At 37.6% G+C, this 19,599-nt stretch overlaps 1 protein-coding gene across 2 annotated transcripts; it reads right to left on the bottom strand.

Moving 5' to 3' along the window:
• Positions 1-3,098: 3,098 nt before the first annotated feature.
• Positions 3,099-18,858, bottom strand: POU1F1 (POU class 1 homeobox 1). Of its 2 annotated transcripts, none has more exons than XM_055313870.1 (6): positions 18,717-18,858; positions 16,225-16,371; positions 7,554-7,778; positions 4,964-5,128; positions 4,178-4,238; positions 3,099-3,309 (listed from the first exon to the last, which is right to left on the bottom strand). In XM_055313870.1, exons 1-6 carry the CDS (start codon positions 18,856-18,858, stop codon positions 3,099-3,101), a joined length of 951 nt encoding a protein of 316 aa, XP_055169845.1. The 2 variants fall into 2 exon arrangements, with proteins under 2 accessions (XP_055169845.1, XP_055169847.1); XM_055313872.1 differs by having other exon boundaries at positions 16,225-16,296.
• Between the last annotated feature and the right edge of the window lie 741 nt (positions 18,859-19,599).

The raw sequence follows: 19,599 nt of genomic DNA, 5'->3' as shown, positions 1-19,599 counted from the left end.
GTCTGTGACCCAGAAGGATGTAACCCAATGTCACATTCTATTACTGGATGTAAAGGCTGGCTGGAGGACATTTCAGGAAATCAGAGAAGCAGAACGTAGTATGAAAATGCAGGACTGACGATAATAACAGCTAGTCTTAGAAAACATAAAATGACCATCTGTCAGATGACTGTGTTACATAGACTACCTTTGGTGCTCCAAGAGGAGTACCAAGCTATACCAGGCCCAGTGGGAAGGGGCTTGACACTGTGACCCTGTAAGACCAGAGGGAATCTGGCAACCAAGCTTGGGCTTTATTTTATTCTACCTGCACAGGGATGTATATTTCCTTTTGTGTGTGTTTGAGTGCCTTTAGGAGAAAAGTGCTCTCTCCCCTCAGCCACAAGTATATTCCTTACTAGCCCAGTAGCCCCACTTCCATCCTGATCCCTGTGGGCCTCATTTAAATATGTGCTCCTATTTTAGATATTCCCATGTTAAAACAGTGTGTCCAGAGATCTATGATGACTTTCTTCTTTGATGCCATTATTCTGCAGGAATAGGTTTTTGAAGCTGCAGAAAAGCTGATCAACTTTCTAATTTCCTCTCTGTAGAAATTGAATCCCATTAAGACCATTCTTCTAAACTTAGTTCAAGAGTCCATTGGATTGAATTCACCTTAGAGGAAGCCTGGGGATTGTGAAGTCTGATTGAAGACCCTCTCATTGTTGGAACACCACACAACATACACTACTCTTAGTCCACTTCCCCATCCTCCCCAGAGCTTGAGTGCAGCTGCACACAGACACACCGCTCCCATCCCCGAACATGCAAAATATTTTTTACTAGATTAATCTTTCCACCAAGAGATGGAAAGGTAAATGCGTGAATGAGTGTCAACCACCTCTACCAGATAAAACTGAATGTATCAATTGGTATAAGTGAGAAACAGGTCTTTCTGTTTTAATGAACTATACTGAATTCCGGAAGATTTACCACTGAACGGTTCACCAAGAACATAAGGTGGAAAGACTGTGGCTAAAGTCAACTTTACCATTTATTCCCAAGTTAGTCCCACATTTGCAGAGAAAATTACATTCGTCACTTGTTTAATTGCAGTTTAGGATTCTAAACAGTATTTTCTATTTTTATAAAAAGTTCAATCTATATCTATTAAAATATCTCAATATAGTTAGAATAAATAGTCTCAAAAAACTCCATACAAATAAGTTAATAGTAAATACTAGTGCATTTACAATTAAGTTGTAAATAACTAAAGATTTGCTATTTCAAAATTAAGGATTCAAAATAATTCCTTTTAGGGAGAAAAATAATTTCCTAATTTAGTTGTATCTAAACTGGAATGACCTTATGGAATGAATGATAGGATGATGATCGTGTCTATGTGATGATATTAGCATATGTACATGCTTATTTTTGTTGTAGAAAGTCAGATTAAATGTTCCTAGCAGATTCATATTTAAAGTAGAAAAAAGTCACTATTCAAATATTTATTGTGCATTATACTTTCTCTTTGCAACTTTCAGATATGCATATGTGCATTTTGCGTATGTAAATAAATGTATATCTGTACATCTACACATCCTATCCCTCCCTTTTGCAAACTGAAGGATCACTTCCCAAGTAGTGTATGTAGTAAGCAAGTGAATTAATTACAGAGAAGGAATTTATATATCTACATGGCTGAATAATTTGGAATTTACTCTTGGATAATAAAAGTCTTTGTATATATATTTTGTTCAACCTCTCCTGGGTGCTAGATGTGTACTTAAGCATAGGTGATTAAGCTACTGCAAATGATCTCTTTATATTAATATATCAAAGTTTCTAGCCATCCAATTAATGGTGATTATGCATGCATAAACACCTATGATCTATAGAGATTATGACCTGTATAATTCTTGGTCTTTATTAATCTCACAGAAAGCTAAAACAGGACAGTATAATTTATTTAGTAAGCATTCTAAATCAGTAATGAAATTTGGTCTAATTGTTTTCATTTCTGTTATGTAAAATAAGTTACAAACACAGTGCCAGCAAATTTATGTATTTTAAATGCAAAAAAAAAGTTCTCTTAGATTGATACCACGTTACAGTTTGCTTCTACTTGCAAATTTCAAAGAAATGCCTTATTAGTTAAATAAATATGTTCCCTGGATATAATTCTCCAAGTTTAAATACTCATAGTCAAACTTTTTCATCAACAATAAATCATAATCTAACCAATTAAACCAAAGTGATCATCCTTTTTGATAGGATCCTGGATGATTTTCTGGGTTGTGAGACTTATTAAGTTAGGCCCCCTTCAAGTATTAAGTAGCAATTGTTAACAGCGCAGTCCTTTGTTCATTTAACTTAAGACTGCATGCCCACCAGGAGCAAACACTTTCCCAGGCATAAACAACAGCAAACAGCAAACAGGCCAGATAATCATTCCTGCACTGTGGTAGTTTAGGGTTCAAGAATCCATAATACATATTGTCTGTCAATAAACATCAAAAAAGCTAAATCTGTGGGAAGAATAAAAGATAAAAATGTTGCCTCTAATTAAGATTTATTCCTAAATGCACTAATGAAATTCAAAGGCACCTCTTGCTCTTAAGTGCAAACTACTTAGTTCCAACAAACTATTATAGCTGATGGCAAGCAGGATGTCGGTTAAATCAGTTTTCTGATTGTATCTTCTACAGTGATATTCTTTATTTGGCATTATCAATGAAATGCTAAAAAGCTAATAAACAGCCTTTGGAAAAGAAACCTTAAACTAGAAGATCCATGTGCACACTGTGTATATGTGTGTGTGTGTCTGTAGATAGAGCAAGAGGAAGAGAGATTGAGAGGGAATCACTGTTTTAATCCTGTTGGTATCTTTGGCTTAAAAATGTACCGTTTGGCTTCTGAAAATAATTACTTTAATGAAAATAGTTTGTCAATATTTAAATTGTATTCTTTTTTTAAAAAAAGTAGAAAAACCTCTGCAAAAGTTACTGATATAAAAATGATTTTTGAAGCCAGCCAAATAACTAATTTCTGTCTTTTTGTTGGAGAAGAGAAAGGGATGAAAAATAGAAAAATTCGCTGCCACACAACAGTAAATTTTATCTGCATTCAAGATGCTCCTTAGAAATAGTAAATAAACTCTGATTCAGACTTGTTTTCACCCGTTTTTCTCTCTGCCTTCGATTGCAAAACCAAACTCTTACTACTTCTTTTTCAAGATTCAGTTCTTCAGCCATTCGCATGATCTCTTGAGAGGAAGGTTTATTCTGTTCTCCAAAGTGTCTCTCCAGAGCATCCTTAGCAGCAATACTGAGGGGAGGGGTACACGTACAGAAGGGTGAGATCATGGTGTTTTCATGATGTTTTAGCAGATCAAAATTAAACTAATATTAACATGAAAATATTGCTTAAAGATTCTGAAAACACCCCCAAAGCTTCAACAAAGATAAATGTGCAGTCAGTGGAATATTGAGACGCTTGTTTTATGCAGGGTATGGTTAGTGGATCCCAGGAAGAAAGGTGTTCTAGGCTTTCTATGTGTACCCCACTCTGTGCCACTAGAGGGCGCTGACTTCCTGAAAAGGAAATGAACACTTGTGCGGGCATTTCTGGGTCCCTCAGGAATCATTTGTGGTTGACAATAGAAGAAATATTCAGTGAACAGTGAACTCATCGACTGAAACAAAACCTGTATTTTAGCATTTCCTTCATAATTTTCACACAAATTACCAAAATATCACCCAACAATCTTTCCGGTTTGAAGTGCAAGAAATCACATTGGACTTTGACTGAAATACTGATAACTAGTTTTGCTATTTTTTAATAACCTAGATACCAAATTGCCAGAGCAAGACATATCTAAAAGGACAGCAGAAATGGTCACTCTTTGTAGAAGTGATTGCTTAATTTCTGTTTTATCTAAGACTTGTGGAGTGTTCCTGACTTAAATAACCTACTTTTCTATCAAATGTTAAAAATTACTAGCTCACCATTTCTCACTAACGAATTATTAAATTATGCTTTTTCACCAATCTTGTTTTTTCAGTTGGCTCTATTCACCATACATCTATGTGCTATGTTGTACCTCTATTACCCTCAAATGCTCTTCCATTTGTATATATGTATATATTGTATATATTCCATCTCCTCTGTACGTTTTGATATCGCAGAAGAATACCTTATAGTTGTTCTTCGCTTCCTTTTTCTTTCATTTGCTCCCACTTTTTCATTGTATAAAGCTGTAATGGGGAATAGAGAAGTAATTATGAAATCAAAGTGGTTTTAAAAAAAACTATCAGATTTGAGTTTCAAATTTTCTTTCTAAAACAATGCAAAATAAACTCGCTATACATTTTTCTTTTAAGTTTTTGCATTCTACATTATTTTACAGTATAAGACCAAGATAAAAATGTTAATGTGGAAATATTAATTTTGCAAAAAGCTGTCTATAGATGATATCCCGATCACACTTTTCCTGGAACACTTGATTTAAATGTTTTCATACCTTGTTCTTTATCCAGCCTTAACGTTAATATGAGTAGATGATTTTATTACGTTAGCAATTGCTTATGTACTTACTTGGAAGACTGGTGTGCACAAATGCTCTGGTTACAGTAATATCAGTTTATAAAAATTCATGTACATTTACTACAGTATGCACAAAGCCAGAAAATTTGGATGTGTTAAAATATTTCACCACTTAACGCCTCTGCCGCATTATCCAGAAAGCTGTCCTTATCCAGCTGCTTCTCTTACTATATTTAACTTCTCAGTAAACTTATTTCTATACTTGCATTAGCCTTCCTCTTTTCAGTATTATGAAACACATTTCTTTTTCATCTGAAAGAGAAAAACAAAACCCAACTAAACCTCAAACCTCTCTGCTTTAGCCTAAATCCTACCAGTGGAAGTCATTGCTTTCAAGTTAAAACATCACAGAACTTCAGAGCGACAACTTCAGTACCTCCCACTTGCTCAGCTTCCTCCAGCCATTTAGATAAGATTGCTTTTAGTTTGCATGCATTTTTAAAGCTGAGCTGCAGGTTTTCAAATCGGCAGATAGTCGTTTGACTGAATTCAGAGCCATGCACAGCTGCCAGGGCTTCCCCCACGTTGGTTTGGGTGTATCCTGTGAAAGGACAGGAAGGACCCGTTAGCTTCAGCTATTCAAGAAGCATTCATTGTGGCCTGTGATCACAGAAATCTTTGTGTCTTTCTTTGTTAACTATTAAATATTGCTTTTGAGCATATATTCATTGGCAATTTAGAATTATTTAGTAAGTTCAGTGTAGACTTGTCCAGTGCTTCAAAAAATACTGCTGGTTAATTTCTCCTAGAAGTCAAAAGAATTTAGACAGGAACAGCCACCATTCACAATATGCAGTGAAATTGGATAGATGTGTCGTAAACACTTTATAAGACACAAATTCTTGCTCTCTTTATTATTATTAAATATCTGATGATATATGCTAAACAATATGGTACATTAACTATGATGCATGTTATATGATGATATAAATATTTTTATCTCAACTGTAAGAGTACAAAATCAACTATATTGTTAAATGGCACCAAATAAAATAAAACTAGGAATCATGCTGACTTTCCCTAAAAACATGTTTATTACGAGACTGATCACCCAATATTTTACGTGTATTTCTGAGCACATTCATTATATCATTTGGTAATGCTTCTGTCTTCAGGCCAGAGATCCTCATTGATTGTCCTAAAACGTTTTTAGAGTACAAGCTGATATTGACCGTCAACGTGGAATTTGAAATATAGCAATATAAATAGCAAACTGAAAATAGTTGTTATAAAGATGTCTACCGCTGTGTTTATTACAAATAGTAACCTCATATTAATTCAGGGCCTAAAGCTATATATGTGTCTGTATGCATAAAGTGGTCACATATGATGCCTATCAATAAATATCATTACAAAATTACCTGTGGTTCATTCCACAAGTGCAGAGGATAGAACTACATTTTCAGTCCATTTAAAAGATATGCTACTTCATGAATTTAAATCCAGGTTAATTATTATAGTCATTTTATGTTAAAAACACTACTGAATAGAAAGTGTGCCCAGGTTTTGAGCAGACAGTTCACAGAGAATTACAATGACTATAAAACACACGAAGTAACACTTTTCAGTCTTCACTCATAAATTTAAAATGAAGTCACTGAGGCACCTGGGTGGCTCAGTTAAACTTCAGACTCTTGATTTCTTTTTCTTTTTTTTTTATTTTAGAAATTTTATTTATTTATTCACGAGACACACACTCAGAGCACAGAGGCAGAGACACGGGCAGAGGGAGAAGCAAGCCCCCTCCGAGGAGCCCCATGTGGGACTCGATCCCAGGACCAGGGGAAATGACCTGAGTCACAGGCAGACCCTCAACCACTGAGCCACCCAGGGGCCCCAAGGACTCTTGATTTGGGCACAAGTCACGATCTCAGGGTCATGCGATGGAGCCCTGTGTGGGGGTTGGCCCTGAGTGTGGAGCCTTAAGATTCCCTCTCTTCCCCTTCCTCTGCCCCTCCCCCGACCACGCTCTTTTACTCTTCCCCTCTTTTAAAAACAAAAATTCCACGGGGACCACTTTCACCTATGTGATTTGCAAAGATCCAAAGCATTAATCCATAGTTTCCTTTCAAGTATTTACTTATTCTATGCGCTTCCAGGGTTCTAAGGGCTGAGGATATGCCTTTAAGGAAAAATAAAAACAGATAAAGAACAAACTGCTTTCGTTAAAGATAATATTCTAAGGAGTTTGCCAAAAGACACCTGAGGTAAAATTTGGCACCTCTATATAGACCAATTTGACAAAATTATAAATACACATGCACTTTAATTAAGAAACTGTGCTTTTAACATGTGTCCTACGTAGGTGTTTACATAGGTACGAGATGACGTTTGAAAAGTGCATCGTTGTAAGATTATTTTTAACCGTGTGAGATTGGAAGGCGCCTGGGGGGCTCCACTGGTTGAGCGTCCGCCTGTGGCTCAGGTCGTGACCCGGGTCCTGGGATCGAGCCCCGCATCGGGCTCCCCGCGCAGCGCGGAGCCTGCATCTCCCTGGGCCTCTGCCTCTCCCGTCACTGTGCTCTCTCGCTCACTCTCCCTCTCAAATAAAAAAACAAAACCTGACAAAACCCACGAGGGTTGGTGATAACCTGAATTCAGTGGGGGGCTAAACAATATATTCATAAATTGGAGTTGGATAGACTCATTTACAGAAAGCGGGAGAAAGCAGAGCTCTCTAAAAGTCAGAACGGAAAGCTCTCTAGAACAGTCACACCAAGTCTGTACCAAGGCGTACACGGGGTTGCCTAAACGCGCAGGAGGCGTCTCCAGCGGGGCACAGGGCGGGGCCTGCGGGGGGGGGGGGCGCGCCTCCGCCCTTTAGGCCTTCGCAGCGCACCAAGGGCCCAGCTATTCCAAAGGCCAAATCGAGACGGGCAGCTAGTGCAGGACTGATGTCGAGGCAGGCGAGCCGAGGCAAGGAAGGCCCGCGTCGGGGAAGCAACGAGCAAACAGGCGGCGCGTACCTAGCTTAATCCTTCGCACTTTGAATTCATGGGCGAACTTCTCGAGCTCTCGGATTTCCGGAGACTCCGTGTCTATGGGCTCTTCAACCAGCTTGCTCCTCCGCCTGAGCTCCTGCTTGAAGTCAGCGACCGCCGGGCCCTCGGCGAGGAGCGGCTGGTGCACGGCGGGGAAGCCGGGGCCCAGGCCGTGCTCCGGGAACTTGTAAAGACACGGGGTCAAGCCACCTGTGAGCAACCGGGAAAGCAAAGGACAAGGCTGTCGTGGTCGCCCGCCGGGCCGCGGAGCAGTGGAAACAAAAATAAAGCCGGAGGGGAAAAGCGGGGAATTGCAACAACTTCAAAACAAATAAGCAAATCCTCCCAGAAGTGTGTTTTCCGTGATTTCGCTTTTCTCTTAAAAGACACACTTTTCTGTGAATCACCTCCCGGTCCAACTAAAACCAGGAGGTGTATTTCCGTCTCTGTTTTCGTGATTCCGTTAAGCAATCGATGACGTTTATTATAATCAAGGCATATGGTTAAATGCTATGCCGGCAAGTTTTCTTAGGGGCGGAAAACTGACTTTACGATACTAAGAAGCCCCACTACTTCATCAGCGAAATAAAATTGGCTTCAAAGGGGAAATAATCAGGTCTTTTTTATTATTATTATTTAACAAAGGCAAGTAAAAAGAAAATTGTGAGAACATAAAATACGTTAATATGATTACATAGATTTAAGGAGTGAGTAGACCAAAGATAATTTTTAAAGTTCTATGAAAAGTCAGCATCGAGGGACGCCTGGGTGGCTCAGTGGTTGAGTCTCTGCCTTCGGCCCAGGGCGTGACCCCGGGGTCGCAGGATCGAGTCCCGCATGGGGCTTCCTGCAGGGAGCCTGCTTCTCCCTCTGTCTGTGCCTCTACCTCTCTCTCTCTCTCTCTCTCTCTCTCTCTCTCTCTCTCTCTCTCCCTGTCTTTCATGAATAAATAAATAAAATCTAGAAAACAACAACAACAACAACAACAACAACAAAAAAGCCAAAAAGCCAAAGTGGGCCTTGCTGGCTCTGGGGGTAAGCACAGGCTTGAACCTAAGAGGGAAGGAGGAGCACTGAAGATTAAAAAAAAAAAAAAAAAAAAAAAAAAAGTCAGCATCAAAATTTCTTGAAAAGTATACGATATAATACAATAATTTCTTGATTATTATTTAAGAAGAAAAATAAGTGGCAAGGAAGGGTGCAATTCCAGATATGATGGGCATTCACCTGTAAATGTTAAAGCATTAGATCAATTGAGTTAAATGAAAAATCACACAAAAAACTAAAAGATCTGTTTTTTAAAAAACTGTGACCAGATTTCATTCTTTACTAGGAAAGGAGAGTGCCTCAGTTGGGGAGCATGGGTGAGAGGGTAGCATAAGCCAAATTTCCACACATTACTTCTGTTTTCCTCGTCAGTACGTCACGTTTTTATTGGTAGAGATTTCACTCTGATTTATATTAACTGACACTTGTATAACCAAGACATTTTGATATAAATAAAATATTTGGTGATCAATCATTTTTCTTATGATTATAAATAAATATTTAAACTAAAAATAAATTGCTATTGAATGTTTGCAATAATCATTCTTGAAAACACTGGAAAAATATATCAAGTTTATGCTTCCTATTATTTCTCTATAAATACATTCACAAATCAAAGACATGAGTAATAATATAGTTTTCCAGAATATATAAATCTTACATTAATATATCAATATGTAATGACTAAAGAATAGTATTAAGTCAGCAAATTGTTGACTTGTATTACTTATATGACAATATGTAATTATAAAGTCTACCCCTCTCCAGTGGGCTATATTCTTTTTGAAGCAAAACAAAAAAGTTAGCTGCTTTGAAAAATATTTGAAAGAAATTGTTCCTGTCTAAAAAAAAATCCGTGCTACTTTTATAAACCAAAATTATCCAGTTTTACTTTTTAAAGTTAATCATCCATTTTATGCTTTAGTGGGTTATATATTGATCAGACCAGATAAGATGTTTAAAAGCAGTCGTATCAATTTTTAATTTACTACATAGTTCATTTTTAAAAAGGTTTATTAGTTTGGGGTGTTATTTTTAGCTTTCTATTAGTTTTGGATTTCTGTGAGTTGAAGTAAAAGAAAAGACTCACCTACAGTGAAAGAATACTGATCACGTTTATTTTAGCATTTACTTAGTATTTATCTCAAGACTTTATTTTCACTCAGGCTTTCAGAGTTGGATGCTAGATAAATGAAAAATGTTTCATCATCCAAAAATATCAAATGTCCCTTAAGACACTTAAAGATGAAATACTCTAAGAGTAAAAGCAGTGAGAAAAAAAAAAAAATAGGCTGCTGGGTTTTTTTTTTCTCTTACCATGTATTTTTTAACTGAAGTATAATAGATACACAATGTCACATTAGTTTCAGGTGCACGGCACAGTGATTGGACACCTTTAGACATTATGCTGTTCTTGCTCTAAGTACAGCCACCATCCATCACCACAGGATGCTCTTAAGATACCAATGACTGTGGTCCCCATGCTGTACCTTTCATCCCTGTGACTTATCCATTCCATAACCGGAGCCTGTATCTCCCTCTCCCTTTCGCCCATTTTGCCTATTTCTCTACCCACTTTCCTTTGGCAACCATCAGTGCTTTGTATTAATGGGTCTGTTTCTACTTCATTCATGGTTTTGTTTTTTAGATTCTACATATTCACAAACTCGTATGGTATTTGCCTTTCTCTGATTTATTTCACTCAGCATAACACCCTCTAGCTCCATTCATGTTGTCACAAATGGCCTTCTCAGTTTTCTTTTTTTAGAGATGGGGAGGAGGGGCAAAGGGAGAGGGAGAGAGAGAATCTTAAGCAGGCTGCATGTCCAGTGAGGAGCCCAATGTGGGGCTTGATCTCCCAACCCTGAAATCATGACCTGAGCTGAAATCAAGAGTTGAACACTTAACCCACTGAGCCACCCAGACACCCCCATTTCATTATTTAAGGCTGAGTAATACCTCACTGTATATGTATGTGTAGGCTGCTATTTGATTTTGCACCTTTAATGTATGGCACGTTAACCTATGTCAGATTTTTATTTTCCATGAGTAATTTGTTACATATCTTTTATATGATAAACCATAAGTTCTGAATTTGTTAGCAATCTTGGTCATTATTTTCAATTTTTCTTGCTGGCCATAGTCACACATCAGTACAAATCTTCCATGTCATACTTTGTGTTGTGTTCCATTCACATTTGTCATCTTCTTAGCCTTATGTAAGTGAGGTAGAAAGAATATTTTTTATTCACAATTTAAAATTTAGAAAATTGAAGTAAAAGGAAATAACCTCCCTTGGGTGCTACATGAATCAACTATACAGTTAAAATTAAAGTCCAGGGCAGCCCAGGACTGGCTCAGTGGTTTGGCGCCGCCTTCAGCCCAGGATGTGATCCTGAAGACCTGGGATCGAGTCCCACGTCAGGTTCCCTGCATGGAGCCTGCTTCTCCCTCTGCCCATGTCTCTGCCTCTCTCTGTGTCTTTCATGAATAAATAAATAAAATCTTAAAAAAAATTGAAGTCCAATGAACATTGCAATAAACCCCATGAACACCTTGTACACTTTTTAGGCAGTCTGTTCTCTGGTAAAGTAGACGACTTTCCTTTAAAGACATCTGTAGTTAGTCATGATCTGAGGATTCTGGGATGGAGCTCATGTCAGGTACCCAGCTCAGCAGGGAGTCTGCTTCTCTGCCTCTCTCTGGCCCTCCCCCTAGCTCAGGCATGCTCTCTCTTTCTCTCTAAAATAAATAAAAATACATCTTTAAAGACATCTGTAGTTTAAACACATTTGGCTACATTAACCAGATGCTTTTAGACAAAAATATTATAATTATTAAAATATTAGAAGAGAGCCACTTCTATTTCTGGAAAATTATAAAGGTAGCTTACATGTTATAAATATGTAACATTTAAGCTGGGAAAAATCAACATTTAAAAAATAAATTTGGGGTCCACGTGGGTGGCTCAGTGGTTGAGCATCTGCCTTTGGCTCAAGGTGTGGACGGGGGCCTGGGATCAGTCCCGCATCGGGCTCCCCAAGGGGAACCTGCTTCTCCCTCTGCCTGTGTCTCTGCCTGTCTCTGTGTCTCTCAGGAATAAATAAAATCTTAAAAAAAAAATTGAACATGAGTCTATGAAAAGAGCACAGGGGATATCATAGTCAAAGGTTCGGCATCCAAAGCAAAAAGGAAAGCACAATGTGTGATAATGTTTGCATTTTTCATTGTGTGACTACATCCAGAGGTACCCACTCAGACACGGTTTTCCTGGAGCGAACCTGAAACAGGAATTCATGACAGTCACAGGTACGCCCGACAACCTACCCCTACCGTGGGGTCCTGTAACTGGGGGAGGGTGGAGAGTGACTGGTATACATAGCAAGATATTTTTAAAATCTTTCCAAAGCACTGATTATGGGGGGGGGGGGGGAGAAAGGAAGGAGGAGGAAGACAGGAAGGAGCCGGGAGGAAGGAGGAGGCAAAAGAAGCATGTAGAGGAAGGAGACAAAGGAGGAGGAGCAGGGGGAGGAGGAGAAGGGGAAGAAGAAAGAAAATAGTTTAAGAATACGTGATGGGGGGCGCCGGGAGACTCAGGTGGTTAAGCATCCACCTTCGTGATCCTGGGGTCCTGGGTTCCAGTCCCACATCGGGCTCCCTGCTCAGACAGGAGTCAACTTCCCCCTCTGCCTCTGCTCTTCCCCCTGTTCTTTCTCTCTCAAATGAATAAATAAGATCTTAAATAATAATAATAACAAAAGAATAAGGGATGGGCTCCAAAGTCAACCCGCAAACTGATTTCTGTTGCCTTGTGCATAAGAGCGGTGGAGAGGGCACTTTGGGTTATAATTATCTTTTCTCTTCTTATCCACTTCTCACTAAAATCAACCACCACCACACGTTCATCTTCACAGTTAAATCTCAAATCTCAGCTATTTTGCTTGTCTTTTCGGATTACTTTTTATTTTTATTTATTTTTACTTTTTAAAGATTTTATTTATTCATGAGAGGGAGAGAGAGAGAGAGAGAGAGAGAGAGAGAGAGAGAGAGAGAGGCAGAGACACAGGCAGAGGGAGAAGCAGGCTCCTTTTGGGGAGCCCGATGCGGGACTTGATCCCAGGACTCCGGGATCACACCCTGACCCAAAGGCAGACGCTCAAATGTTGAGGCACCCGGGCATCCCTCAAATTAATTTTTAAACAGGGACTTTCACACCTCATCTGGGTTTGGCCGTCATATAATATGACCTTCTTGAGTCTAACACTCATTGCTGCTGAGTGGCTGCTGTGCTGTCCCCAGGCCTGGTGGGCAGCGGGGGCAGCCTGTGGAACATGTTTCCTGGCTTCACACAGCCTCAGAAGCTTGGGAACAGGAACAATTTCAGATACTCAAGAATTAGAGGTTTGAGGGGTTTTGGTTGTTATTGTTTTTTTTTTATGTCATGTTTTTCTAGAAGAGATTTTGAACGGCATTTTTAATTTGCTGTAGGCTGTTGAATTATCTGAATTCTCAGGAAGGAAGGATAGAAGGCATTTAGGTACAAGTGTATCTCAAGAGAAGATCATAGGAAAAACAAGTCGAGTTGGTACAAATCTACCACAATTGAACAGTGCTAGCACTCACCCCAACCCAGATACGAGGAGACAGAAACTAGGATGGGTTAAGTGACTGGAACAAGGTTTGTAATTAGTTCATGGCATGGCTGATTCATTGCTCTCTGTCAGTCATTCTTTTTGGTGTGCCTACATCTGGCACCATGGATTCATCTGGTAATTACCAAGTCCTCTCCACCAATCTTAACAAAGTAGTAGCTACAGCTCTTCCCTTCCAGTGGGTTATTAATTTAATGAAATGCTCAAACTAAAGGTAAGCATCAGAGTATGAGCTACAAGATTGCCACATTAAAATAAAACAATTTTGTATGCTTTGAAATATAGGTCTTTCTCCATCTTTCCTTTCATGTGGCATATATGACAATGAACCTGTCTTTGTTGTAGATGATAAGATGCTCCTGTGAATTGTGTGGAAGTGGCTGATTTGATGAATGCCTTGAGATTTCTCAGAAAATTCTGACATAACCAGTTTCTCTTGTGTATTTTATGCCTTTGCTCTCTTATATTTGAATTCCTGTGTTTTATAACTCAATTTATGTAGCTTCTCTGGGGATAAAGACAGGAGAGTTCAGATTCTCTGAGGTTTAATTTGCTATGATGCAAATACTCATACTAAACATATGTCAAAATAGTGACATTCTAACAATAAAGCATATCACTCTCAAAAAATACTCAAATATAATGTTTATGCTGGCTATGGTGAGTTTTTCTTTCAGTGGCAACATATATTTACTATTTACTTTTAAGACTATGGTGATACATTCAAATCATGATATCATTTTGCTCCTCATGTGACTCACCCAGGCTTTGGATCATTTTAAGGGGCTTTTCTGGGGGACACTCCTTTTCAACTACAGCTGAGGGCAATAGGCAACACAGCCTGAGCTGCCTATGGACTCCCATTTTGAACCTGGGCCCGGAAATGAGAAACACGTTAGAATTGTCAGGCCAGCCGCAGATCCACTAGGCCAGTAGCCAGTGGCCTCGATCTGGTGGGGAGGGAGGTGGTAGCAAAAACCATCTTGAAGTATTTGGGTTGGGGGCAACTAGGTGGTTCAGTCAGTTATGCATTCAACTCTTGATTTTGGCTCAAGTTATGATCTCAGAGTTGAGATAGAGCCTCATGTCAGGCTCCGCACTCGTGGGCATGGTTCCTGCTCAAGATTCTCTCTCTCTCACTCTCCCTCTGCCTCTACCCTACTTCTCTCTCTCTCTCTCTCTCTCTCTCTCTCTCTCTCTCTCTGTCTCTCCCTCTCTAAAAGAAAAAAAAAAAGGTATTTGGTCTGTGGCTGATGTTATCTTTGTGCTAACCTCAATCCATTGCTGCCTGTTGGTTATAGAAGATGCCTAAAGTTGGACCTGGGTTTGTGAGAATCGCTGTGAATGAACAGCAAGGACTCTCCTCCAAGAGACAGCAGCACATGGTCATGTGCTTGTCATTTCCTATCTTCATAATCAAAATGGGTGTGGGCCATGCAAAGCATACTGCCTGAACTCTAGTGGCTAAATGTACCTTTTACTATTTTTGTAATGAAAGTCATTTACCATCAACAAGGACTGTTTTCATTAACCATGAGTGCTGATTAACTTAAATATATGTATCATAAATGATCAGTTTTCAAAGGGGAAAATATGGTTGTCCCTCTTTTATAACTATTAAAGAGATATTAGAACATACAGGTAATCACTAAGGACACATCAGTCTTCATTTTACCGTAAATGTAAGGATTCTAGTTTATTCAGAATGCTGCTTGATAGATTCTAAGTGAAGCTAATTTGTTCTAGAATATTTTATTTTATTTTATTTTATTGGAATATTTTATTTTAAAATTTAAGTGTTAGTCTCAAACTGAAAATTATGGAGAAATTAAATAGCAGTGAACTAAATTTTTTGTTCAATTTTACTTCAAATTTATAGTCATAAATCCATGTTTTTTTTTCCATCACTTATGATGGATGACAAGAAGACACAGCAGTTAGAATATGATTCCTTTATTAAAGCTTCTCTCCCTCCACTCTGTCACTCTCTCTCTCTCTAACAAACACACACACTCATTTTCTCACACAGAGCCCCAGTAGTTTATTGTCATTTAAAAGATTTCTCTCCCTACTACAAAAATGAATATAAAAGATCAAAAATAGCTAAAAAATATGTGAACAAAATTGTGTACTTTATTAAACCATCAAAATCTTTTTTCTGGCCATATCCTAAAATTAAGTTGTAAGTTTCATTATGAAGATTAGGTCAGATTTTCCTCTTCCTTAAGGAATGTGTTATCACTGCTTTCATCCAAGCATCAATAAATAGTTAACCTTGATCTAGTGATGCTTTATTTATCCAGAGAAGAAACATAAGTAACTTCAACTCTTCAATCTCATTTAAGACTAACAATAGCTTAGAGATGCCAAAACTACAAATGACTATCACTAAAGCCACTACAACTTACTCTTGACTTTCAATGTCTTATTTATATTTATGGACCAAATGTCCAGAAGAAATATTGCAGTGAGGGGATGTTTTATAAATCTGTGATGTTTGCTTTGATAGCCACATGAGGCTATTAAGCACTTGAAATGGGGCTAGTGCAGCTGAAGAACTCAATTTTAAATCTGGCCTTATTTAGCTAATTTATGTTTAAATTTAAATTACCAAATGAGGTTAGTCACTACTGTACTATTACTGGATTGAGCCCACCAATAACATCAAGTGACAATCAGCAGTTTGGTAGTAGTCAATTAGAAGTAAAAATCATACAAAGCAAACAAAAGAGTTAAGCACAGAAGTTCAGGGTTATATAGAACAGGGACAATCAAGTTTTAACCATTATGGTCTCTGAAGGCACTCCGTATCAGGGAACACAGGGATTTACCAATGATTTCTAAGGTTAGGAGATGAGAATTTCGTGATACGCTCTGGTCAAGATTCCCTCAGATCCAAGAAATAGGTTCTAAGTGTCCCCATACTCAATCTCATATATGCAGACAATTTTTCTTACCTGCCATAACTCCATAGGTAGATGGCTGGTTTCCATAATGACAGGAAGGAACAGAATAATGAAGTCCTGTTGCTGTGTTTCCCATTGTCACCAAGAAATATGCATGCAAACATTTAGGAGTTTGGATCAAAGACAAAATAGACGGGACTGATAAGAAAATGTATGAGGATTCAAGACACATTCATTTCATTGCAAAAATACACATTTATGTGATTCTTAAAGTTATATGGCAGTAATTTGTTTTCATTTGGGGGAAATTCTCTGATGTATGTAGGTTAAAAGCAGAAATCAAAGTTTGTCTCAAGTAATCAGATCCTAAATCATCAGTGTGGATGATAGGATTCATTAACTATGCTGTGCTCTGTGAAGGGGTAACTGACCAGTTTGGCTGTTGGCCACTTGGGAGTTGCAAAATTCTTGTAGGTTCCATCCCATATAGATGTTACAATAAACTGACTGGAGGAATAATCAATTTAAATTCTTTTGTAATATGGTATTATATGTGGTCTTTCTCTGGAAGAATGAATACAGAAATCAACTCTTGAACAGTCTTTACTTCTGCTTATTCTAACAAATTTCTTCCATCAAAGAGAAAATGGCCAAGCAACTAGCCTATAAATGGATACAATCATAAAAATCCCACTAAATTCAGAGGTTTATGGAAAACCTGTGACAATGTATGATGCGTTAATGTTGATGCTGAAACCAAGAAGTGATAGGTTTTCTGCATGCAAACAATCAGTTCAACAATTCCAATAATAAAGCTGGTTAAAAATAAATGATTGCTGAGTGACTTGAAATCTATAAAGGTTGTACCTCATATATAAATATAACCATTCACAAATAGTTACTTGCCTTGTGGAATCAATTTCATAATAATGAAAGTAAATTTACATCACTAAATTTTTATCAGGCTTTAAACATGAATCACCAAGTTGAATAAGAGTTTAGGTGTTGACAATAAAAGGACTGTTTCTCTATGTATTTTACTTTCTCATTTGAGATATTATAAAATATAGAATTAGAATCCTTTGAAAATATTGAGATACAATCCAGTAATTAAAGACATGCGGTAAAAAAATAAAAAATAAAAAATAAAGACGTGGTCACTTCAGAAGCAAAATATTTTCTCTTACTATTGATAAATCTTCAATATTTTAGAATATCTGCACAATTTCCATTTTATAATTAACATGTAGAAAGAACTGAAGTCATTTTACATTATAATGATATTTTATATTATAATGATTACATGTAAAAATCTTACTATGCAATCTAAAATTAAACAAATAAACCCAAATGTTCTTCTCATTATAAACAATGATTATAGTTTCTTACCTAGTATAGTATCATTTGATGGAAAATTTATAAAATCAATGCTATTATCATATATTTAAATGCCTATTATTTAAATACATATTCAGAACAGAGAAATCTGTTATTTAAATATATAGTTAGTTATGTGATCATTGTTTAAGTTTATTTATAAGTATTTTTGGTTAAAATACTATATTATATTTTCTAAAAAATATGTTTGGGAAACTTCCACTATTGTCTTTTTATTTAAATTATGAGAATCTTTAATAGATGAAAAACAAAACAAAACCTCTATATTAATAATTTCACCAAAATCCAGATATACACTCTAGATTTTAAAAATTCAGCTGCAGATTAATCCCAAACTTACATATGAAAGAAATTTACTCAACTCATGGCTTTGTCTATTCATAAAGCTACTTTAAAAAACTTTGTTACCCTGTAACGGATGCATTAGCAACACATACCTATTTGATTGCATCTAAGACAACATATTCAAATTTTCAAGCTTAACTTATATGTTAGAAAGTCACATAAGAAAATATTAAAACTTGGCTAGAGAGATTGTACTCTCTTCAGAACTCGGTTTTAAGATATTTTCACCCAGTTTGTGGGTTCTAAATGCCACATACTGCTTCTAGCTTTGATTTTTGATTTTTGAATTATGCTAAAAATGTCTGTTAAAATCATTTAATTATATTATTCTTTGAAATCCCTTGTTGCTGGTATTGGGAATCATTCAGTTGTGTTTACTATGCGGTATATGGCTATTTTTAGGCGTGGTAATACAAATAAATCTTTAAAGAAGATAAAGAAGTAACACCTTTTAAACACTAAATTGCTCAGTCCATTTCTTTAGTTTTGTTCCTTATCCCTCCCTAAATGTCTACATAAAGATGGTTTTGGGATCAAAAACACTCAGACTCACGGTTTACCTTTGTAGAAAAGAGTGGTTTTATAATAAAATCAACATTTAAAATGTCCACACTTAATAATACTCTTCAAAAATTTCTTAGGTTGCCTGGCTTTTTCAATATCCTTACTGTTTAACTTAAAACGAATTAAAATGAAGGGGAAAATAAAAGACGCAAAGGGATCCTACAGTAGCCAGATTCCAGGCATCAGCTCTGCAATCTGTAGGCCCCTGACCGCGCAGACAGGTGTGGCCCCGGTACCTGTGGACACCACGTTGGTGGCGTGGTTGGAGCCTGGGAGGCACTCGGCCGCGCTGGGGTGCATGATCAGAGGCAGGGCTGCAGAAGCCTCAGAATTCAGGGGTAGAAAGGTGTCGGCCGAAGTAAAGGGTTGGCAGCTCATTCCCACGAGAGAGCTGAGGAGAACTGCTGCTGCCCGGGTCAGTGTTACTCTATCCCCGCTTCAAAGGGCCGGTCCAGCGCTACCTGCGCAGACACATCAGGAGGGCCCGCCGCCCGGGAGCGCGTGCTGGCGCTTATACTGCGGGGAAATCCCTTTATACATGTTAATCGTCTTTTCCCAGGGGTATTGCTTTATCAATCCGAACTGCCTTCCTTCTCGCCCAAACATAATCCATGCCCAAGAGGGAACCTGGTTCTGGGGTGCAGGTGGAGGGAGAGGGAGAAATCCGAGACTTTGAGAACTTTAGAAAAGAGTCAGGAACTTTAGAAATAAATGTCCCACCAAGAAATAATCTCAAAATGAATTGAAAAGTGCTAGGTGTCTTTTTGTTACTAACACAATAACAGATTTTTATATAGGAGATTCTTTTTGATAACTTCTTATTAAGTCTGTAAAATAACAGAAACACTACAAAAACTTTTTAAAAACTGTAAGTTTAAATTGAAAGAGCATAGAAGACTAAATACGACAATGACTATATTGCCACCTATTGATTCAGACTCAACAATGCAATTTTGAAAAATTATGTAAACTAATTTGTATGTTCTAAATAGAAAATAGAAAAATATTGAATAAAATTGTAGTACTGTGTAGAGAAGACAGACATGAATGACAGTCTCTTTCCCTTGATTTCAATTTACTCATTAAGCATGAACACTTAATTCATTCTAACTATGGGCT

The sequence above is a fragment of the Nyctereutes procyonoides genome, unplaced genomic scaffold, assembly GCF_905146905.1.
Source record: "Nyctereutes procyonoides isolate TBG_1078 unplaced genomic scaffold, NYPRO_anot_genome, whole genome shotgun sequence".
NCBI lineage: Eukaryota > Metazoa > Chordata > Mammalia > Carnivora > Canidae > Nyctereutes > Nyctereutes procyonoides.
Note: the sequence above shows the minus strand (reverse complement) of the source record. Positions and strands in the feature narration are given on the sequence as shown.